Here is a 21,072-nt window from a genome sequence, read left to right as displayed (position 1 = left end):
AGAGCAGCTGCTCAACGATTTCATGGCTCCAATGTAGTTCCACCTCAGATACCACCAAAACATCAGCTTTGCGGGTTGATCTGAGTGAATCTAGGCCTAAGTGTATTCAGGTGTGTTGGGGCGTGCCCACTAATTGGCCACGACTGATCTTAATGAGTGCTTCTGTCCTTTGAAATGGGGTCTGTTTGAATAGACAAAAATGAACAGCTTTGCGTAATAAAAAAAACATAGCATGCCAGCTCCATCCTGGTGGCTCAGTGCACTAATTACATTAATAGAGAAGATAACAGTTTTAATCTCACTGATGCTGTGTCACAATAAAACATAGGACATATGGGAGTTATTTTCCTATCTGTGCTTGGTGATTGGACAAAGTTTACTCAAAATAAGTTAGCAGTCTTATTAAAAGTCTTGAAACAATTCAGTGAAATTTAAGGAAGTTATTCCAAAACCTCCAAACACCTTTCATTTCTGTTCTCAAAACTTTAATAAAACCTCCCAGGAAAACGGAACCAGAGTAAAACATTCTCAGAACCTCCCTGCAACCTAAAAATACATGTTTTTAGAACATTACCAAAAATGTCATTAAAAGTAACTATGTTTGGACTTTTAGGAAACTGTTCTGTTAAAGTAATGAAATACATACATACATACAGTTGAAGTCAGAAGTTTACATACACCTTAGCCAAATGCATTTAAACTCAGTTTTTCACAATAACTGACATTTAATCCGAGTAAACATTCCCTGTCTTAGGTCCGTTAGGATCACCACTTTATTTTAAGAATGTGTAATGTCTGAATAATAGTAGCGAGAATGATTTATTTCAGTTTTTATTTCTTTCATCACATTCTCAGTGGGTCAGAAGTTTATATACACTCAATTAGTATTTGGTAGCATTGCCTTTAAATTGTTTAACTTGTGTCAAACGTTTCGGGTAGCCTTCCACAAGCTTCCCACAATAAGTTGGATGAATTGTGGGTCATTCCTCCTGGTAGAGCTGGTGTTAATGTGTCAGGTTTGTAGGCCTCCTTGCTCGCACACGCTTTTTCAGTTCTGCCCACAAATGTTCTATAGGATTGAGGTGAGGGCTTTGTGATGGCCATTCTTGACGTTGTTGTTCTTAAGCCATTTTGCCACAACTTTGGAAGTATGCTTGGGGTCATTGTCCATTTGGAAGACCCATTTGCAACCATTTTCAAGCTTTAATTTCCTGCAGCAAAGCAACATGATGCTGCCACCCCCGTGCTTCACGGTTGGGATGTTCTTCAACTTGCAAGCCTCCCCCTTTTTCCTCCAAACATAACGATTGTCATTATGGCCCAAGAGTTCTATTTTTGATTCATCAGACCAGAGGACATTTCGCCAAAAAGTACGATCTTTGTCCCCATGTGCAGTTGTAAAGCGTAGTCTGGCTTTTTTATGATGGTTTTGGAGCAGTGGCTTCTTCATTACTGAGTGGCCTTTCATGTTATGTCGATATAGGACTTGTTTTACTGTGGATATAGATACCTTTTGTACCTGTTTCCTCCAGCATCTTCACAAGGTCCTTTGCTGTTGTTCTGGGATTGATTTGCACATTTCGCACCAAAGTACGTTCATCTCTAGGAGACAGAACACGTCTCCTTCCTGGGCTGTATGACAGCTGCGTGGTCCCGTGGTGTTTATACTTGCATACTATTGTTTGTACAGATGAATATGGTATCTTCAGGCATTTGGAAATTGCTCCCAAGGATGAGCCAGACTTGTGGAGGTCTACAATTTTTTTCTGACGGCTGATTTTTTTTATTTTCCCATGATGTCAAGCAAAGAGGCACTGAATTTGAAAATAGGCCTTGAAGTACATCCACAGGTAAACCTCAAATTGACTCAAATGATGTCAATTAGCCTATCAGAAGTTTCTAAAGCCATGACATCATATTCTGAAATTTTCCAAGCTGTTTAAAGGCACAGTCAACTTAGTGTATTTAAACTTCTGAACAACTGGAATTGTGATACAGTGAATTATATGTAAAATATTCTGTCTGTAAACAATTGTTGGAAAAATGACTTGTGTCATGCACAAAGTAATGTCCTAACCGACTTGCCAAAACTGTGCCCACTGCCCATCACATTAGATGGAAAATGAGCTGCTCTTCCTAACCTCCTGCCAAATGTATGACCACCTTAGAGATACATATTTCCCACGGATCACAGGGACTCACAAGGAATTAGGCTGTTAGGGGCGGTGGGTTAGTGGTTAGAGCGTTGGGCCAGTAACCGAAAGGTTGCTGGATCGAATTCCCGAGCTGACGAGGTAAAAATATGTAATTCTGCCCCTGAACAAGGCAGTTAACCCACCGTTCCCCGGTAGGCTGTCATTGTAAATACGAATTTGTTCTTAACTGACTTGCCTAGTTAAACAAAGGTAAAACAATATATAAATATATTAGGTGAAATACAGCAGTGTGCAATCACAGCAGCAAGATTTGTGGCCTGTTGCCATGAGAAACAGGAAACCAGTGTGTAGAGAGTAAGGGAGACACTTAACAGCTAAGACCATTTTTATTTTGCCTTTATTTAACTAGGCAAGTCAGTTAAGAACATATTCTTATTTTCAATGACTGCCTAGGAACAGTGGGTTAACTGTTCAGGGGAAGAACGACAGATTTGTACCTTGTCAGCTTGGGGATATGTTCTTGCAACACTTTAAGTTACTAGTCCAATGCTCTAACCACTAGGCTACGCTGCTGCCCCATTTACAAACCCCAATTTTGCCTTCAGTGGTCAGGGCTCAAGTGTGACATCTCACACTTCTCAAAACTATTTCCTACAGATCACACGGACCCACAAAACAAATAAAAAAATACTGCAGTGTGCCATCACAGTAGCAAGATATGTCTTGAGTGGTCAGGGGTCAAGCGTGACATCTCATACTTCTCTAAAAAGTGCTAATCATTATTGCTCCCTTACCTAATCCATGCACTGGGTTGTGGGGTATTAAAGACAATGCAATGCTAACTGGAGAAAATAGCACAACACATGATTGTGTGGTTCATGTTGCTTGCGATGCCAGGGGCGTGAGTTTGGTTCTAGCTGGGCCCCCCATGTTTAAATATATGCACACACTACTGTAAGTAATATAAAATTGCTTAATTGAATTCACACGTGTATCAAAGCTGGGACCGAGAGACTGAAAAATAGCTGAAATCTCAAGGCCATCAGACTGTTACACAGCCATCACTAACACAAGAGTGGCTGCTGCCTACATACAGACTTTAGATCATTGGCCACTCTAACACATGGACCAATAGTCACTTTAATAATGCCACTTTAATAATGATGTTTACATATCTTGCATTACTCATCCCATATGTATATACTGTATTTTATACCATCTACTGCATCTTGCCTATGCCGCTCGGTCATTGCTCAGCCATATATTTATATGTACAGTGCCTTGCGAAAGTATTCGGCCCCCTTGAACTTTGCGACCTTTTGCCACATTTCAGGTTTCAAACATAAAGATATAAAACTGTATTTTTTTGTGAAGAATCAACAACAAGTGGGACACAATCATGAAGAAGTGGAACGACATTTATTGGATATTTCAAACTTTTTTAACAAATCAAAATCTGAAAAATTGGGCGTGCAAAATTATTCAGCCCCCTTAAGTTAATACTTTGTAGCGCCACCTTTTGCTGCGATTACAGATGTAAGTCGCTTGGGGTATGTCTCTATCAGTTTTGCACATCGAGAGACTGACATTTTTTCCCATTCCTCCTTGCAAAACAGCTCGAGCTCAGTGAGTTTGGATGGAGAGCATTTGTGAACAGCAGTTTTCAGTTCTTTCCACAGATTCTCGATTGGATTCAGGTCTGGACTTTGACTTGGCCATTCTAACACCTGGATATGTTTATTTTTGAACCATTCCATTGTAGATTTTGCTTTATGTTTTGGATCATTGTCTTGTTGGAAGACAAATCTCCGTCCCAGTCTCAGGTCTTTTGCAGACTCCATCAGGTTTTCTTCCAGAATGGTTCTGTATTTGGCTCCACCCATCTTCCCATCAATTTTAACCATCTTCCCTGTCCCTGCTGAAGAAAAGCAGGCCCAAACCATGATGCTGCCACCACCATGTTTGACAGTGGGGATGGTGTGTTCAGCTGTGTTGCTTTTACGCCAAACATAACGTTTTGCATTGTTGCCAAAAAGTTCAATTTTGGTTTCATCTGACCAGAGCACCTTCTTCCACATGTTTGGTGTGTCTCCCAGGTGGCTTGTGGCAAACTTTAAACAACACTTTTTATGGATATCTTTAAGAAATGGCTTTCTTCTTGCCACTCTCCCATAAAGGCCAGATTTGTGCAATATACGACTGATTGTTGTCCTATGGACAGCATCTCCCACCTCAGCTGTAGATCTCTGCAGTTCATCCAGAGTGATCATGGGCCTCTTGGCTGCATCTCTGATCAGTCTTCTCCTTGTATGAGCTGAAAGTTTAGAGGGACGGCCAGGTCTTGGTAGATTTGCAGTGGTCTGATACTCCTTCCATTTCAATATTATCGCTTGCAGTGCTCCTTGGGATGTTTAAAGCTTGGGAAATCTTTTTGTATCCAAATCCGGCTTTAAACTTCTTCACAACAGTATCTCGGACCTGCCTGGTGTGTTCCTTGTTCTTCATGATGCTCTCCGCACTTTTGACGGACCTCTGAGACTATCACAGTGCAGGTGCATTTATACGGAGACTTGATTACACACAGGTGGATTGTATTTATCATCATTAGTCATTTAGGTCAACATTGGATCATTCAGAGATCCTCACTGAACTTCTGGAGAGTTTGCTGCACTGAAAGTAAAGGGGCTGAATAATTTTGCACGCCCAATTTTTCCGTTTTTGATTTGTTAAAAAAGTTTGAAATATCCAATAAATGTCGTTCCACTTCATGATTGTGTCCCACTTGTTGTTGATTCTTCACAAAAAAATACAGTTTTATATCTTTATGTTTGAAGCCTGAAATGTGGCAAAAGGTCGCAAAGTTCAAGGGGGCCGAATACTTTCGCAAGGCACTGTACATATTCTTATTCCATCCCTTTACTTAGATTTGTGTGTATTAGGTAGTTGATGTGGAATTGTTAGATTACATGTTAGATATTACTGCACTGTCGGAACTAGAAGCACAAGCATTTCGCTACACTCACAATAACATCTCATACCATGTGTATGTGACCAATAACATCTGCTAACCATGTGTATGTGACCAATAACATTTGCTAACCATGTGTATGTGACCAATAACATCTGCTAACCATGTGTATGTGACCAATAACAACTCGTACCATGTGTATGTGACCAATAACATCTGCTAACCATGTGTATGTGACCAATAACATCTGCTAACCATGTGTATGTGACCAATAACATCTGCTAACCATGTGTATGTGACCAATAACATCTGCTAACCATGTGTATGTGACCAATAACATCTGCTAACCATGTGTATGTGACCAATAACATCTCGTACCATGTGTATGTGACCAATAACATCTCGTACCATGTGTATGTGACCAATAACATCTGCTAACCATGTGTATGTGACCAATAACATCTCGTACCATGTGTATGTGACCAATAACATCTCGTACCATGTGTATGTGACCAATAACATCTCGTACCATGTGTATGTGACCAATAACATCTCGTACCATGTGTATGTGACCAATAGAATTTGATTTGATTAAAAGTCTGAAAAATGTATGTTTTTCCTAAAACGTTAAATCGGAGGCTCAAAGGTGTTTTCTCTAAGGGGGGAGAGTTATCTAGAGAATAGTGTGTATATTATAGGAAGAGGAGGATGGTGATAGGGGAGAAAAAAGGCCACATTCTCAATGTGTGACGTCAAGTCTCAGATAGAGGCAGTGAAAGAGAGAGCATGTGTGTGCATGCCCTGTGTCTGTGTAATAATAATCATAGATGGGTGACTATATTTGTCCTATTTCAAACAATCATGAAAATCTTATATGGCAGAAGATTATTTGTACAAGCTAAGATTTTGTATGTCAGTGGTGTATTTGTATGTGTTCATTTAATTACATTGTTTTTTATGTTGACTAACAAAAATAAAAACAATGAAGGAAATAAGGTCATACTCTCAGCACATACTTTTCTTATATTCATAGATGAATCTTATACTTTGTCTCAAATATATCATACCGTATCTTTGTAGGAAATTCATCACAATCATGTATGTCATAAGGCATAGAAGTTAAAACATATACTGTACACTACATGACCAAAGGTATGTGGACACCTGCTCATCGAACATCTCATTCCAAAATCATGGGCATTAATATGGAGTTGGTCCCCCTTTGCTGCTATAACAGCCTCCACTCTTCTGTGGAAGGCTTTCCACTAGATGTTGGAACATTGCTACAGGGACTTGCTTCCACTCAGCCACAAGCGCATTAGTGAGGTCCGGCACTGATGTTGGGCGATTAGGCCTGGCTCCCTGTCGCCGTTCCAATTCATCCCAATGGTGTTCGATGGGGCTGAGTTCAGGGCTCTGTGCAGGCCAGTCAAGTTCTTCTCCACTGATCAACAAACCATTTCTGTATGACCTCTCGTTGTGCACGGGGTCATTGTCATGCTGAAATAGGAAAGGCACAAAGTTGGAAGCACAGAAACGTCTAGAATGTCATTGTATGCTGTAATATTAAGATTTTCCTACACTGGAACGAAGTGGCCTAGCACAAACCATTAAAAACAGCCTCAGACCATTATTCCTCTTCCACCAAACTTTAAGTTGGCACTATGCATTGGGGCAGGTAGCGTGCTCCTGGCATCCGCCAAACCCAGATTTGTCCGTGGGACTGCCAGATGAAGTGCGATTCATCACTCCAGAGAACGTGTTCTCACTGCCCCAGAATCGAATGGCGGCGAGCTTTACACCACTCCAGCCAACGCTTGGCCTTGCGCATTGTGACCTTAGGCTTGTGTAAGGCTGCTCGGCCATGGAAACCCATTTCATGAAGCTCACGACGAACAGTTATTCTGATGTTGCTTCCAGAGGCAGATTGGAACACGGTAGTTGAGTCACAACCGAAGAGACGATTTTTACACACGCGCTACAGCACTCAGCGGTCCCGTTCTGTGAGATTGTGTTCTACCACTTCGCAGCGGAGTCATCATTGTTCCTTTCCACTTCACAATAACAGCACTTACAGATGACCAGGGCAGCTCTAGCGTAACCGATGTGAAACGGCTAGCTAATTAGCGGGGTGTGCGCTAGTAGCGTTTCAATTGGTGACGTCACTTGCTGAGACCTTGAAGTAGTTGTTCCCCTTGCCCTGCAAGGGCCGCGGCTTGTTCCCCTTGCTCTGTTGCGTGATGGGTAACGAAACTTCGAGGGTGACTTGTCCATGTGCAGAGGGTCCCTGGTTTGAGCCGAGGTGAGGGACGGAAAGCTAAACTGTTACATTGATGCTGTTGACCAGGATGACTGGTTGCTGCGGAAAAGGAGGTCAAAAGGGGGGTGAGTGTAACCGATTTGAAATGGCTAGCTAGTTAGCGGGGTGCGCGCTAGTAGCGTTTCAATTGGTGACATCACTTGCTGAGACCTTCAAGTAGTTGTTCCCCTTGCCCTGCAACCGCAGCTTTTGTGGCGCGATGGGTAACGATGCTTCGAGGGTGACTGTTGTTGATGTGCGCCCCAACCTGGTTCGAGTCCAGGTTGGGGCAAGGAGAGGGACGGAAGCTAAACTGTTACACTAGCAAGACAGAAATTCGACAAACTGAGTGTCAGTGTTCTCCTTGCATTGTTCTAAATCTGTGTGAGGAGAGGCCCAATGCCTGACGGGGTCTCAGAGGACACCAAGGACTTTGTCTGTCTGACCAGGTGAGTTGATTTATGGTTCTGTACTTACAAGCAAAATACAATAATTTAAAGGAATAGTTCAACCAAAGAACTGTTTCCTTACCTCGAATGTAGTCTCTGGGTAAACAGAGATTGGAATCTACAGACTAAAGTAAAACAAACCGAGTGTGGATCCAAATTTCAGTAACTGTTAATTATGTCAATCTCTAGCGTAACCGATGTAAGTCAAACCAAGGTAAATGTGACGTCTCACCCAGTCAGTAAATCTTGAACTTGCAGCCAGGTTGAATAACATTCGGTCCTCTTTGCAGTGACCAGAAACAGCGCCCATCTGCTGAACACCTATTGGGCCACCCTTTCTTTCCCAAGGATGTCATCTTTGTTTAGAACCTACACAACGCTGTTTGTTGCTATTTCCTGAGTTCATTAAGAAGTGAAAAGCCGTAACGTCTATCAAGAATGTATATACACACCACCTTTCAGAAGTTGTTTAGGGTCCCTTTGAAATGTCCTCGTTCGTCCATTAAAATATCAAATTGATCAGAAATAAACGTGTAGACATTTAATGTTGTACATTACTATTGTAGCTGGAAATGGCTGATTTTTAATTGAATATCTATCTACATTAGGTGTAGAGGCCCATTATCAGCAACCATCACTCCTGTGTTCCAATGGCTACGTTGTGTTAGCCTTTTAGCTAATTCATCATTAGAAAACCATTCAGCAATTATGTTAGCACATATGAAAACTTGCTGATTAAAGAAGTAAAACTGGCCTTCTTTAGAAAAGTGGAGCATCAGCATTTGTGGGTTTCGATCACAGGCTCAAAATGGCCAGAAACAGTCCTTTCTTCTGAAACTCGTCAGTCTATTCTTGTTCTGAGAATTGAGTTTGTTTCTCAAATTAGACTAACGTACTTGTTCTCTTGCTCAGTTGTGCACCGGGGCCTCCCACTCTTTCTATCCTGGTTTAAGCCAGTTTGCGCTGTTCCTTGAAGGGGGCAGTACACAGTGTTGTACGAGATCTTCAATTTATTGCATGGAATAGCCTTCATTCCTCAGAACAAGAATAGACGGATGTGTTTCAGAAGAAAGGTCTTTGTTTCTGGCCATTTTGAGCCTTTAATCGAAACCACAAATGCAGATACTCAACTAGTCTAAAGAAAGACAGTTTTTTTTAAGCTGTGGTAACATAATTGCAAAAGGCTTTAAAAATGATAAACTTGGATTAGCTAACAATGTGCAATTGGAACACAGGAGTGGTGGTTTCTTATAATGGGCCTATGTAGATATTCCATAAAATTTCCAGCATTAAATGTCTACACTGAGTTTCTGATCAATTTGATGTTATTACAAAACCAAAGACATTAAGTGACCCCCAACTTTTGAACGGCAGTGTAAATCTGTCAAATTCGCATAATACACCGTATTTAAATTCCTTTTCAAATGTATTGCTTGAAACCTTTATCACCCTTGGAACAAGATCTTGCAGAGGATACAAATAGGGCATTTGTATAACATGTTGCTTCCATTCTCTTCATATAAACATACAGTACATACCAATCAATCATACAACATAGGTCAAGTTTTAAGGTAGTGTCAACCTTAGGATTTATTTGTAGAACTTAAATAAAATAATAAAACTAGTTGTCCAGATTTGCACTTGCCTTCTTGTTATCCAAACCACCATCTGTGCCCAAGAGTATAAGTACTGGTGGAACATAGCATCGTGGCCTCAATACCAACTGTCTGCACACTGAAATAAGAACTAACCAGTCAAAGAACAGTTCTTAGTTTGTGTCCACAATTGAGAACGATATCTGCCATATCCAGTAGGAAACTGACCCGTTGAGAAGCGGCACACGAGCCGCCGTACTGTATCAGCAACACTGACGGACCGTTGAGCCCAATAACCTGGCTACTCTTCTGCCACGTCACTGAACATTAACAATCCTACATTATTTACCATTACTGATTTACAGCTTTGCATCTATCGGCTACAGGGTCAAGCAACCATTTTATGTAAATGCACTTCACAGCAAAGGTTAGGCATGTAAACTATAGCACTAGTATTTACTGTCCTCGTGTCCTTAGTTTGTTTTTGTTGCGAGGCACAGCCTTTGGCATCCAGCTTTAGGTCATCTTGGAGGTCCCCCCTCCCCCAAAAAATAGTTGTACAAATTGCATGGCCTCTGACAACATGCCAGGTGGTTGGTACTGTTTGTAGGGTCTGCACTGGAGGAAATCCAGACCCTACAAAGGGATGGAAAGGTCGAAGGTCGAGTGCACTCTACCGGCAGCCATGCATAGTACAGGCTCTAAGCACAACAGTGGAACGCTGCAGTCAGAATCACCAATGATAGGACTCCTACATCAAGTTACAATAGTCTTTTTCTCCATCATATATAATATATATATATATATCTCATACTTACAAGCAGCTCCAAACCTGAGTATTTATGGTATAGCTTTTTAAACATACAAAAATGTATGTATATTTATCTCCACTTTCTGTAAACAGCAGTCTGCATTCTGCTTTATCCCTTTGATGATAGAAACATGCGGATCATCGATACAGTATTGAGTATTTAAAAAAACTAGTTCCAAAAAATAATGAAAAAATCCAGCTCCCATTGGCATGTTTGGCGTGCCTGGCCTTCCTTCTCTACTACCGACTGACAAGCCCTCCAGTCATAAGAGGACCGCTTGCCTTGTTTTCTCACTGGATTAGTTGTGGAAATGGAATTATTGAAAAGAAAATAAATTGCATCTTTCATGCCTTTTCAGTATACCTTTTTTCAACATTTAAACTAGGATGACCCCCTAACTCACGTCCACATTTCAAGACCCATCCAGAGAATATGGAGAGGACTAAGCAGCAGATACAGAAACAGGCAGGACTATACCAGCACTGCCAAGAGATCAGATGATCGGGAAGCATAATAATTATATTTTTGTCCTACACTTTGCTTTATATTTTTTTGCTTTTACCTTCCATTGCCTTGCTATAGAGGGTTCATGAGTTTATTCCTTTGGGCACTTAACAGGACATGGGAGCATGTCAAAAGTGTCTGTTTGATGCTGGCAGTACCCCAGCCGGCGACCTCAGGGCCGCGGCTCTCCACTGGCTTCTTGTCCAGTTTCACTAGGGTGCTGAGATGTCCGTAGCCCACCTGGTATGTGACAGGGGGAGGAGGGGGAAGGGAAGGTTAAAACCAGAGCTGTGAGACGACACACACTGTGACTGCAGCTGAACAGAGGAACAATGAGAGGAACTACCTGCGCCGCCCTTGGAGCTTTTGCTCGTTTTGGAGGAGTGGTGGTTGTGGCCGGCAACGTTGGGGTGTGCCCTCTTGCGGGAGGAACTGGAAACAGAAGCAAGGGCCGGGCCCGCCAACCCCTCAACGTTCCCTAGCCCCAGGGGGCTCCGGAGGAGGGCCGGCCCGACACCTGCTGGCCCCTCAAGGCCCCCTCGGCCATTGCCGCTGTGCTGTGCTGCGTGGAGCTGAGAGTGTCCGTGCTGCTTGTGGTGGCGGTGGGCAGACTGGTCCCGATGCTTCTCCTTGCTCACCAGCGGGCTGGAATGTTTGCTTTTGGGCCCACCCTCATCAGAAGAGCTGTGGCGCTCAGAGGACACCTTGATTTTCATCTTCAGCTCCTCTTTGCTGGCCATGCCCCCCTGAGAAGGAACTGGGAGGCGGAGTTTGAGTGAGCCCCCCTTGTCCCGTTTGTCAGAGGGGAGCCTGTCTTGGCCTAAAACGGCCAGCTTCATTTTAAGAGGAGATGAAGTGGTGCCGCTGCTGCTGCTCCCTGGGTTAGAGTGGGGCTGCATGTGTTTCCTGTGGTCTGACTGGACAGAGGGTATATAGGCATCCCTGCCCTCAGGCTCCATAGCCTGCTGCTCTGTCTGTTTGCGTTTCTGCTGCACCGCCAGCTCGGCAGCGTGCTTCTCTCTGTATTTGTCCAGGGACATTTTCTGGGCAGGCGGGGGCTGCTGTTGCTGCTGCTTTCCCCCCCCCGCTACAGCCTTGTGTTCATGTTTAATAGGGTTGAACTCCATGGTCTTATCTGGTCTGTGTGGGTTCAGAGAGCCATGCTGCAGAGACAGTGAAGCCCCCTGTTGGAGGCCTAGTGTATCTGTTTTGAGGGAATAGCCTCCTCCCTCCGAGCGACCCCCCATGTCCTGGGGCCAGTCGCTGGGGGCAGTGAAGGTGTAGGAGCTGCCCTGCATGGAGGCGATGGAGTCCAGGGAGAGGGGTCCACTGGCGTGACCCGGCAGTGGGACAGGGAACGAGGAGGCGGCTTTGGAGAAGGCTGAGTTGGAGACCCCAGGGATGCCGTCTCCCAGGGAATGTTCGTGGACCAGGGAGGGTCCTGGGTAGGGGTCGTTCGCCTGAGAGCCATCTCCCTTGGGCTTCTTGGCAGCTTGTGTGGCCTGGCATGGGGGAGAAGAGAGAATGATGACGTGGTAGTAAAGAGCATGAAACTACACTGAAATAAAAATCAGCAGACATCAAGGACAATCTACAAATGTCTAGTCAGTGAGAGGTCTTAATGATGATTCGACGGAGAATAACTTCTGCTTACCCTCCAGTTCCGTATCCTCTTCAATCTGCTCGGCGTCTTCTCCAGAATCTGAAGGAAGTCGTGTGTCAGTTCTGAAGGACAGGACACTTGGTTTTAACACCTAATATAAAATGGCAATAATAACATACACCCACACATTTCTCATCGACGAAAAACAAAACGATTCTCCCAAACTGAAACATTGTAACTAAGCATTCTGCATGTCTTTCCGACTACGAGCGTGAACTAATGAACTATAATCTAAGAGTCACCATCGAGAAGCTCCAGCGTGACAGAGTTGTCCACGTACTCCCACCAGTGTTTCCCGTCAGTGGAGACGGGGATCTCCCAGTTGGACCATTTACAGGCCAGGTGGATGCAGACGCAGGCGATGACTGTGGGCTTGTGCTGCAGGCAGAACGTGGTGAGGTGGAGGCTGCGCAAGGAGAGGCCGGAGCGTAACGACAGGTCACATGGAGAAGAGGGAAGAGAAGAGGGGGCAAACACGATAAGTCACAGGCGCTTTAGGCTGAGGTAAACCATAGTACACACAGTATTGAGAACAGAAGAAGCATTGCAAAATAAATGTTATCATTGACACAGTTGCACACTTAACAAAAGAACAAACAATTACTGCCATGCAGAATAGATCAGGAGTCAGTTTCACGTTGTGGCTACCATCCTAGTGTTTACCAAAAGCAGCTGCAGATATAGCAATAACTTCAAATTCAAATAAAGACTAGTAGTTTTTTTGTTGGGAATGTGACCCAATTTCACCATTCATTAAAGAAATCCACCACCAATAAATAACACTGGGTCAACATTTTATGGTCCCGTATAAAATCAGCTTGCAGTAAATTCAAAAGATCCACTCATTTACACTAACTGGTTGTGGTGAGAAACACACGGAAATGTCTTCTAGTCAACCGTAATCCAAGTTGACTCAAGTTCTTTACAACTCAAGTTATGTAGAAATAGATTACGCTACAATATTGAACCTTGAACGAGTTAAAAAAAAGAAAAGGGCCAGAGAGCTAGATAGTCTTCCATTTGAAATACCATGGTAAAAGCTCGATGGTAACCTTGTGCCACAATAAGTTAAATGCCTGGACATAATGCATATTAAAAGTAGAATATTTTAATCTCCCGTATCACTGCGCTGCCTGAGACTAGTCCACACAAACCTGAAACTGAGACTAGTCCACACAAACCTGAAACTGAGACTAGTCCACACAAACCTGAAACAGACTAGTCCACACAAACCTGAAACTGAGACTAGTCCACACAAACCTGAAACTGAGACTAGTCCACACAAACCTGAAACTGAGACTAGTCCACACAAACCTGAAACAGACTAGTACACACAAACCTGAAACTGAGACTAGTCCACACAAACCTGAAACTGAGACTAGTCCACACAAACCTGAAACTGAGACTAGTCCACACAAACCTGAAAAACATCAAATCTAAAAAGTATTCACCACGGTGACTGTAACCCTAATAGAATCCAAACCATAGAACACTAAAACATATATTCCCATTCAAGTCAATTATATTTCTAAAGACTTGGGTACCGTTTCCACTTTTTCCCCTCACTGTTTAGTCTACAGGGTACGGTCAAGTAACCATGGCAAAATCTATTTTTATGACCCAAACAAGGCCTTTCTGAGGCTGGTCACAGAGTTCAGGCATTAAGCAATTCATCCTCTAATTACCATGATGTCTACGGCACAGCGTCAAGCTCTTTAATTCTGTTTACTGTTCGCCATAAGCCTCTCCAGTTCTAATGGGTCAAATGCAGAATGCCTTCTTTAGAACAGGCAGTTTTTGGAACACAATGTTGTCTTTAGCTCGATCATATTTGTATTTTTTTTTTAAACAAAAAAATTATAATTTTCATACGATTGCTGGATTGCGTTAGCAGCAGCTTAATTATGACCAGGCCTAACTTAAAAGCATTTATCAAGATCTGTGTCCAAACATTGTAGTTAGTTTTGAGGGTTTTTTTTGGCTATGGGAAACAAAAAAGCTATATTAAATCCCAACCCAACATGACATCATGGCAAAACTAACCCGTCAGGTCAGGAATATAAACTGTATGGTTGTTTGTAAGTAAAAATTCAAAAAACAAGACCAATACTTATGATGGACAGATATTTTGCAATACAATGAAATGGTGTATTAAAACATGCATTCTTCTCTTCAAATTCAAAAACATGACATTTGAGTAGCTCCTTAATGGGTTAACATCAAATTGTAATTAGCGCTTCCATTTCTGTTTTTTTGTCTTATATATATATATATATCTCTCATTACATGAAACATTTGCTCAACTGACTGAAAACGTTAACTGCGATTTTTTTAAAACAAATAAAAAAAGGAGGGTTCGCAGTACTTACCAGGACGACGTCTAGTTATGTTTACATCTGTGTAAACTTTAGCTGCTATTCAGGCTACCAAAGTCTCTTTTTTTAGACATATGCGCTTTTGCAACCGAGCAACCGTGAGGTTCAAGCCCACGACTACACTTCACATTGGGCATTCAACCCCACTGTGCCAACTCTGGTCCCTTGTACAATACACCGCACTGCGACCAGGGCCGGTACCGCCAACCACCCCACCCCGTGGGGGGGCTAGCGTCCCAGAAGCCATCGGCGCATAGAGGGCCGTTGGACACAGAAAGGGCACCCTGCTTACAGGAAGCTATAGTGTGCAGTAGTCACAGTGCAACAAAAAGGCAGGGAGGGGTGTCAGGATAACAACCTGTTGGTAGCCATGAAATAGGAAGTCTGTGCCAGATCCTTGCTTGCTGTAAGTGAAAGAGACAAGAGGGTTAAGGTTTTTGCCGACCAGTGTGCTCTGTTAGTAATTATAAGTTGACAAATGTTACCTTTAAAGGTAGACTCATCGATATGATGCAGATGCTAGGGGTGTGACTGTTCAAACGTTAACGAAATGAGGATCCGTAAGGCAAAAAAAAGAATCCCTAACCTCTTTCCGCAACAACAAATTTGTTGAAGCACGAGGCTCAACTTCGCCACTGTTTTGGTCCCGTGGCTACCACGTTCTAACAACGTGAAGGCAACCCGTGAGCATACGCAGATACTGTGTCACGCTGTGAGAGCCAAGTCTTGCATCTCACTATCTGCAGTGCTGCTCATTTCGTTGTGTCTACATTTAATGTACTGTACGTCATGTTTAGTGAAAACGCAAAGGTCAACAACAATTTGTTACACAATCATGTCAGCATTTATCCTTCCACACGACAAGAGGGTCATGGCTAGAAGCGATCCAGCTTTTACCTAACATGCTACGTTCATTTTCCTAACCTGCTGCTTAAGTTCTCATAAGCTGCTACGAAAAGTCAAATCTGATATTAATTTGACAAAACCTGGATCCCTTCTAGTAATGACCTGACTAGAGGGCATGAAAGAGCAAAGAAGGAAGCCTCTACCTCTCACTAGCTGGGAACATTTCACCACATCAGTGTGTGGATGTTCAATAGTTATTTCAAATCCTGAAACAAAATACACGACAGGTGAGTTTCAACAGTAACAGTTTGTCAACGGTGCATCAGCGTAATGTTCCATCAATGGCTCTTCCCCTCTATTCTTCAACACAAGAGCACAGTCAGGATTACATGTGGATTATGAAAGGCAGTTCCTCTTTCTTTACATCTAATTAAGGGTGAGTATATCGACGTTGTATAACAAAAATGGACGCAGATGGTGGCAACATAATTGGGAGTATTCCGTAGTTGTGGAGAGCACAAATTGGAACATGGATGGGACTGCTTTTTGCCAACATCTGAGATTCATCAAAAGAGACCATTTTGACCTGCAGTAATAGAATATTGGCATTGAGGATTGTTTGACGTTACCGTGACATACAGTGCATTCGGAAAGTATTCACACCCCTCGACCTTTCCCACATTTTGTTACGTTAAAACCTTATTCTAAAATGTATTAAATATAAACAGTCATTATAGAGTATTGTGTGTAGACTAAGCAAAACAGGTTTTAGATTTTTTTTAGCAAATGTATTACTAATAAAAAACAGAAATACCTATATTACATAACTATTCAGACCCTTTGCTATGAGACTCTAAAATGAGCTCAGGTGCATCATGTTTCCATTGATCATCCTTGAGATTTTTCCACAACTTGATTGGAGTCCACCTGTGGTAAATTCAATTGATTGGACATGATTTGGAAAGGCACACCCCTGTCTATATAAGGTCCCACAGTTGACAGTGGATGTCAGAGCAAAAACCAAGCCATAAGGTTGAAGGAATTGTGCGTAGAGGTCCCGAGACAGGATTGTGTCTAGACACAGATCTGGGGAAGGGCACCAAAACATTTCTGCAGCATTGAAGGTCCAAGAACACAGTGGCCTCCATCATTCTTAAATGGAAGAAGTTTGGAACCACCAAGACTCTTCCTCGAACTGGCCGCCTAGCCAAATAGAAGCAATCGGGAGAGAAAGGCATTGGTGAGGTGACCAAGAACCCGATGGTCACTCTGATTGAGCCCCAGAGTTCCTCGGTAGTCGCCAGACGGAAGCCACTCAGTAAAGGGCACATGACAGCCCACATGGAGTTTGCCAAAAGGCACCTAAAGACTCAGACCATGAGAAACAAGGTTCTCTGGTCTGATGAAACCAAGATTTAACTCATTGGCCTGAATGCCAAGCATCATGTCTGGAGGAAACCTGGCACCATCCCTACGGTGAAGCATGATGATGGCAGCATCATGCTGTGGGGATGTTTTTCAGCAGTAGGGATTGGGAGACAAGTCAGGATTGAGGGAAAGATGAACGGAGCAAAGCACAGAGATCCTTTATGAAAACCTGCTCCAGAGCGCTCAGGACCTCACCGGCGTGAAGGTTCACCTTCCAACAGGACAACAACCCTAAGCACACAGCCAAGACAACACAGGAGTGGCTTCGGGACAAGTTTCTGAATGTCCTTGAGTGTCTTTCGTGCTTCAACAAAGTACTGAGTAAAGGGTATGAAAACTTAAGCAAAAGTTATTTATATTTATATATATATATTTATATATATATATATATGCTAAAATTTCTAGAAAAATTGGTTTTTGTTTTGTCATTATGGGGTATTGTGTGTAGATTGAGGGGAAAAAAGCAATTTAAATCAAAATCAAATGCTGTAAAGTAATGAAATGTGGAGAAAGTCAAGGGGTCTGATACTTTCCGAATGCACTGTACCTGATTTAAATAACTGAAAAATGGAACACGAGGCAATTCATCAATGCCTGACAGCAACGGTCCAACAGAATATTCAAACATAACACTTTGTATACTGGATCAAGTTGTTGCTATACTCTCACTCAGTCATTACTTACCTAAAGTCTGCAGCACTATGGTTTCAAGTATCACCAGCTCTTGAGCTTGCTGGAGGTATGCCTGAAGTTCAATAGACAATCATTACATGACATGTGTAATGTGTCTATCGATACCCTATTCCAAAGTAACAGTATGGGTTATTTCTTAGTGCCAGTTGGTTTAAATGTAGTCTTGCTATTAGGAATAATATCACTAAGAACATGCCGAGACAGGACAGACATCCGTCTGACAAAGACTGCAAATTGCTTCTGTCATACTACTATCAGACTCAGCTTACATCTGGTGACACACCTCAAACTACACAAAAGCAGGTGTTGATGCTATTAACAAAAACAGGGAGAATAGCAAAACCTACAATACCCATAGTACCCAGACTTACATTACTCTTCGTATCAAGCGGGGCCTCTTGAGGGTTTAGACAAGCATGTGAAACCTTAATGACATGCTCCAGTTTCCGAGGTTGCTCTTCAACTTTTGCAGCTAGGAATAATGTGGTTGGAGAAATTATCTGTAACAGAAGATAATTAATTGCAATACATTGTGTAAACAGGTTGCATATTTAAGGAAAATACAGTCAGGCTGACTAAATACTTACATTTCTGTGGAATTTGGTGAAAGAGTGGTACATATAAAATCTATGCATGTAAACAATTGCTGTATTTATAGTAAGTTGTGAGCTGGAGAAAACGGGTTAAGGAATTCAAGTATGTTCAAATGTAATTTCAGTAAATACATAATTTGTTGTTGGGTAGATAACGCAACAGGGGAACCGTGCAAAAGAAAACGACAAGCCCAGCAATAATGCAGGTTCTTGCATTGCCATTGTTTGGGCCGTAACTAGACAGACAAACGCAATGCTGGTTTGCTAACGTTGGCAAAGGCATGCTGGGCAGCCGTCAATTGGCTATTCATAATAAAACAAAAAAACACACATCAACGTTAGCTAGTTAACACTTCAAGTAGGGGAACTAGCAGGGAAGATTAGTAAACTAAATGTTAGCTAGCTAACTTACTGCCAGGCTAACAGCATGCTAGTTGGCGCCAGATAGATGGCCTTCATGTTGTTGACGGATTATGTTTGCTAACTAGTCAATTTGGCTGTACCATTACTACACAACGCCGAATACATTAAAGCGACCACTGGCACATTTGTAATGTTCTGATATTACAAACTATGGCTACTAACTGTGTCCCCAGCTCCCACACACAGCACAGCACCCTTGGAAACGGGCCTACAAAGCACCATGTCTATACTCCTTCCTTCGACATGTCTGATGATGGTTTATAAAAGGATACACGTTGAGTCTCTGGCCCATATCTTGAATGAGGTTTGCCGCCTGCTGTCGGTAAGAAAGCTCTCTATCCGGCTCCACTCCCGTACGGCGGGACGGCGTGGCTTCAAGCTGCTCCCGGGTGAAAAACCATTTCGACGAGGATCCCCGGCACGCCGCCATAGCTCTCCAGCATTCGCACAGGACACCGATAACCGGATGGACGCAAGTACGCTGAAACCATGATCGTCACGTCCCGGAAACCACAATATTGTTTTTTTTTCTTCTTTGATATATTTTTTTAGGCACGGCCAAACCAACTAGTCAGGCTTTATCGCCACCATTCGCCCTGGATTGTGAACTTCACAGAATGCACAGACATCGCTACGCTATTTCCTGGTTGCTAGCTAAAATTATAATAAGATGTGTTCGAATACCCATACTAACATACTGTATACTACATACGTAATGAGTATATACTACATACTATTTGTTAATTTTAGTATAATGTAAACAAACGGTATCGTTTCAGTTGAGAGTACTAGCGCATCGCCTGTCTACCGGAAGCGGGTAACGTTGCTATGCAACCTATTGCTAGCTGGTTAGCATAACAACTTACTAGCTAAACATTTTACGATTTCGTAAAAAAAAGTCAAGCACCCAAGCTAACTGGCTAACGTTGGCTAGCTACGTGTTCTCGCGCTGACCATTTTACTCCCCCTTGCAGAGCTGATTAGACTGCTTTCGTGTTATCCAGAGCGTAGATGACTGTAACTGTGCTGCTGTCAACAATTTCATTACTCTTTGACCCCACCGGCCATATTCAACCTGTGTTGAGTGTTTGTAAATTCATCAGTTATTCTGCTGAGAGCGCTCTGAAATCGGAGTAGATAGCCATAATTAACAGTCTATTGAAACGCACAACGACTATACCACTTATCTAAGAATGATGTGAATAATCAAGCCAATGTACGTTGGGTAGTTAGACAGCAGATAGTTAATATACTGCCTGGCAAGTTTGATGTATTAGGTCACCGTACACAAATTGTCAGCCAACGTAACTTAACTTATTTGAAAAGTCATTACTTTATTACAGTTATCAACATTTTGTTAACATTTGTAATAATTAGTTAAAGCAATGAATTTGTATCCGCTCTCATTGGACTTCGCCTGCATATTTTCCGCCATTTTCTTCAAATCTGAAAACGTTGTGAAGCCACTCCCATTTTCTGAAGAATTGCAAAATGGGCCTTAAAAGCACGGAAATAGTGTCCACTGAATGAATACTTCGTATTTCCGCGAATTTAGTACGACATCCGGGAACCTTTGGCATACTAACTTGGCATACTAACTAATATCCATACAATGACCAAAAAGTATACTGTATACTTAATTCACGTCACTAATAGTGCGGTTAGTATGAGTATTCGAACACAGCTATAGTTTGCCTTTTTTCAGTTTATATGACAAAACAAGCTAGTGCAGAGAATCATTGTACCATCCAAACCGCTGAGAAAAAATATTTTCCAGAACCACAGATATTGCATTATCAGCTGTTTGAAGCTGGTGTGCAAAACGAAAGTAAAAGATGCAACAACAAAAAAAATGTAAGAACTGGAAGCAAAAAAATAGCGCACATAGAACAGATTTACAGCTTCTTAGACTTGCTTTCAATGAGACTGATAGATCTATAACTCATAGTTCTATGTGAATTTGGTCGGGTCGCCCAAAAAGTTACATATTGCAGCTTTAAAGCTAGAACCCTTAGATGCTACATCCGTTTTTGGACTTATAAATTAATGATATATACCCATTGTTTATTGAAGAATTTAACTTGTAAATGCCTCATGAGCTGTCTTACCACATGATAACCCAAAATATAAACTTGTTTTCCTCTAATGTTTGTAAACAATGCAAATGTAAAGACACTGTATAGCCTTAAAACATGGTTAAAACTATAATTTTGATATTATGGATGGTCAGTCCTTACATCGATAGCTATGTCTATGAAGTGTGGTTAC

The 21,072-nt window shown here is 42.2% G+C and overlaps 1 protein-coding gene across 12 annotated transcripts; it reads right to left on the bottom strand.

Moving 5' to 3' along the window:
* Nucleotides 1-9,431: 9,431 nt before the first annotated feature.
* On the bottom strand, nucleotides 9,432-19,634 carry LOC110501869 (cyclin-T2). Of its 12 annotated transcripts, none has more exons than XR_016490660.1 (10): nucleotides 19,077-19,619; nucleotides 18,376-18,457; nucleotides 18,160-18,288; nucleotides 17,780-17,840; nucleotides 15,871-15,933; nucleotides 13,867-15,225; nucleotides 12,689-13,627; nucleotides 12,438-12,485; nucleotides 11,130-12,285; nucleotides 9,432-11,023 (listed from the first exon to the last, which is right to left on the bottom strand). XR_016490660.1 is itself a non-coding variant. In XM_090216180.1 (10 exons), exons 6-10 carry the CDS (start codon nucleotides 15,191-15,193, stop codon nucleotides 10,956-10,958), a joined length of 1,473 nt encoding a protein of 490 aa, XP_090072306.1. In that variant the 5' UTR covers nucleotides 15,194-15,225; nucleotides 15,871-15,933; nucleotides 17,780-17,894; nucleotides 18,160-18,288; nucleotides 18,376-18,457; nucleotides 19,077-19,634; the 3' UTR covers nucleotides 9,432-10,955. The 12 variants fall into 12 exon arrangements, 10 of the variants coding, with proteins under 10 accessions (XP_090072306.1, XP_021435392.2, XP_090072308.1 ...); XR_016490659.1 differs by having other exon boundaries at nucleotides 12,438-12,508; nucleotides 12,689-12,852; nucleotides 14,816-15,225; XM_090216180.1 differs by having other exon boundaries at nucleotides 12,438-12,508; nucleotides 12,689-12,852; nucleotides 15,180-15,225; nucleotides 17,780-17,894; nucleotides 19,077-19,634.
* Nucleotides 19,635-21,072: the final 1,438 nt, after the last annotated feature.

Source organism: Oncorhynchus mykiss, chromosome 22, assembly GCF_057628025.1.
Source record: "Oncorhynchus mykiss isolate SJ-2025 chromosome 22, ASM5762802v1, whole genome shotgun sequence".
NCBI lineage: Eukaryota > Metazoa > Chordata > Actinopteri > Salmoniformes > Salmonidae > Oncorhynchus > Oncorhynchus mykiss.
The sequence above is the reverse complement of the archived record's forward strand: the minus strand, read 5'-3'. Positions and strand labels throughout refer to the sequence as shown.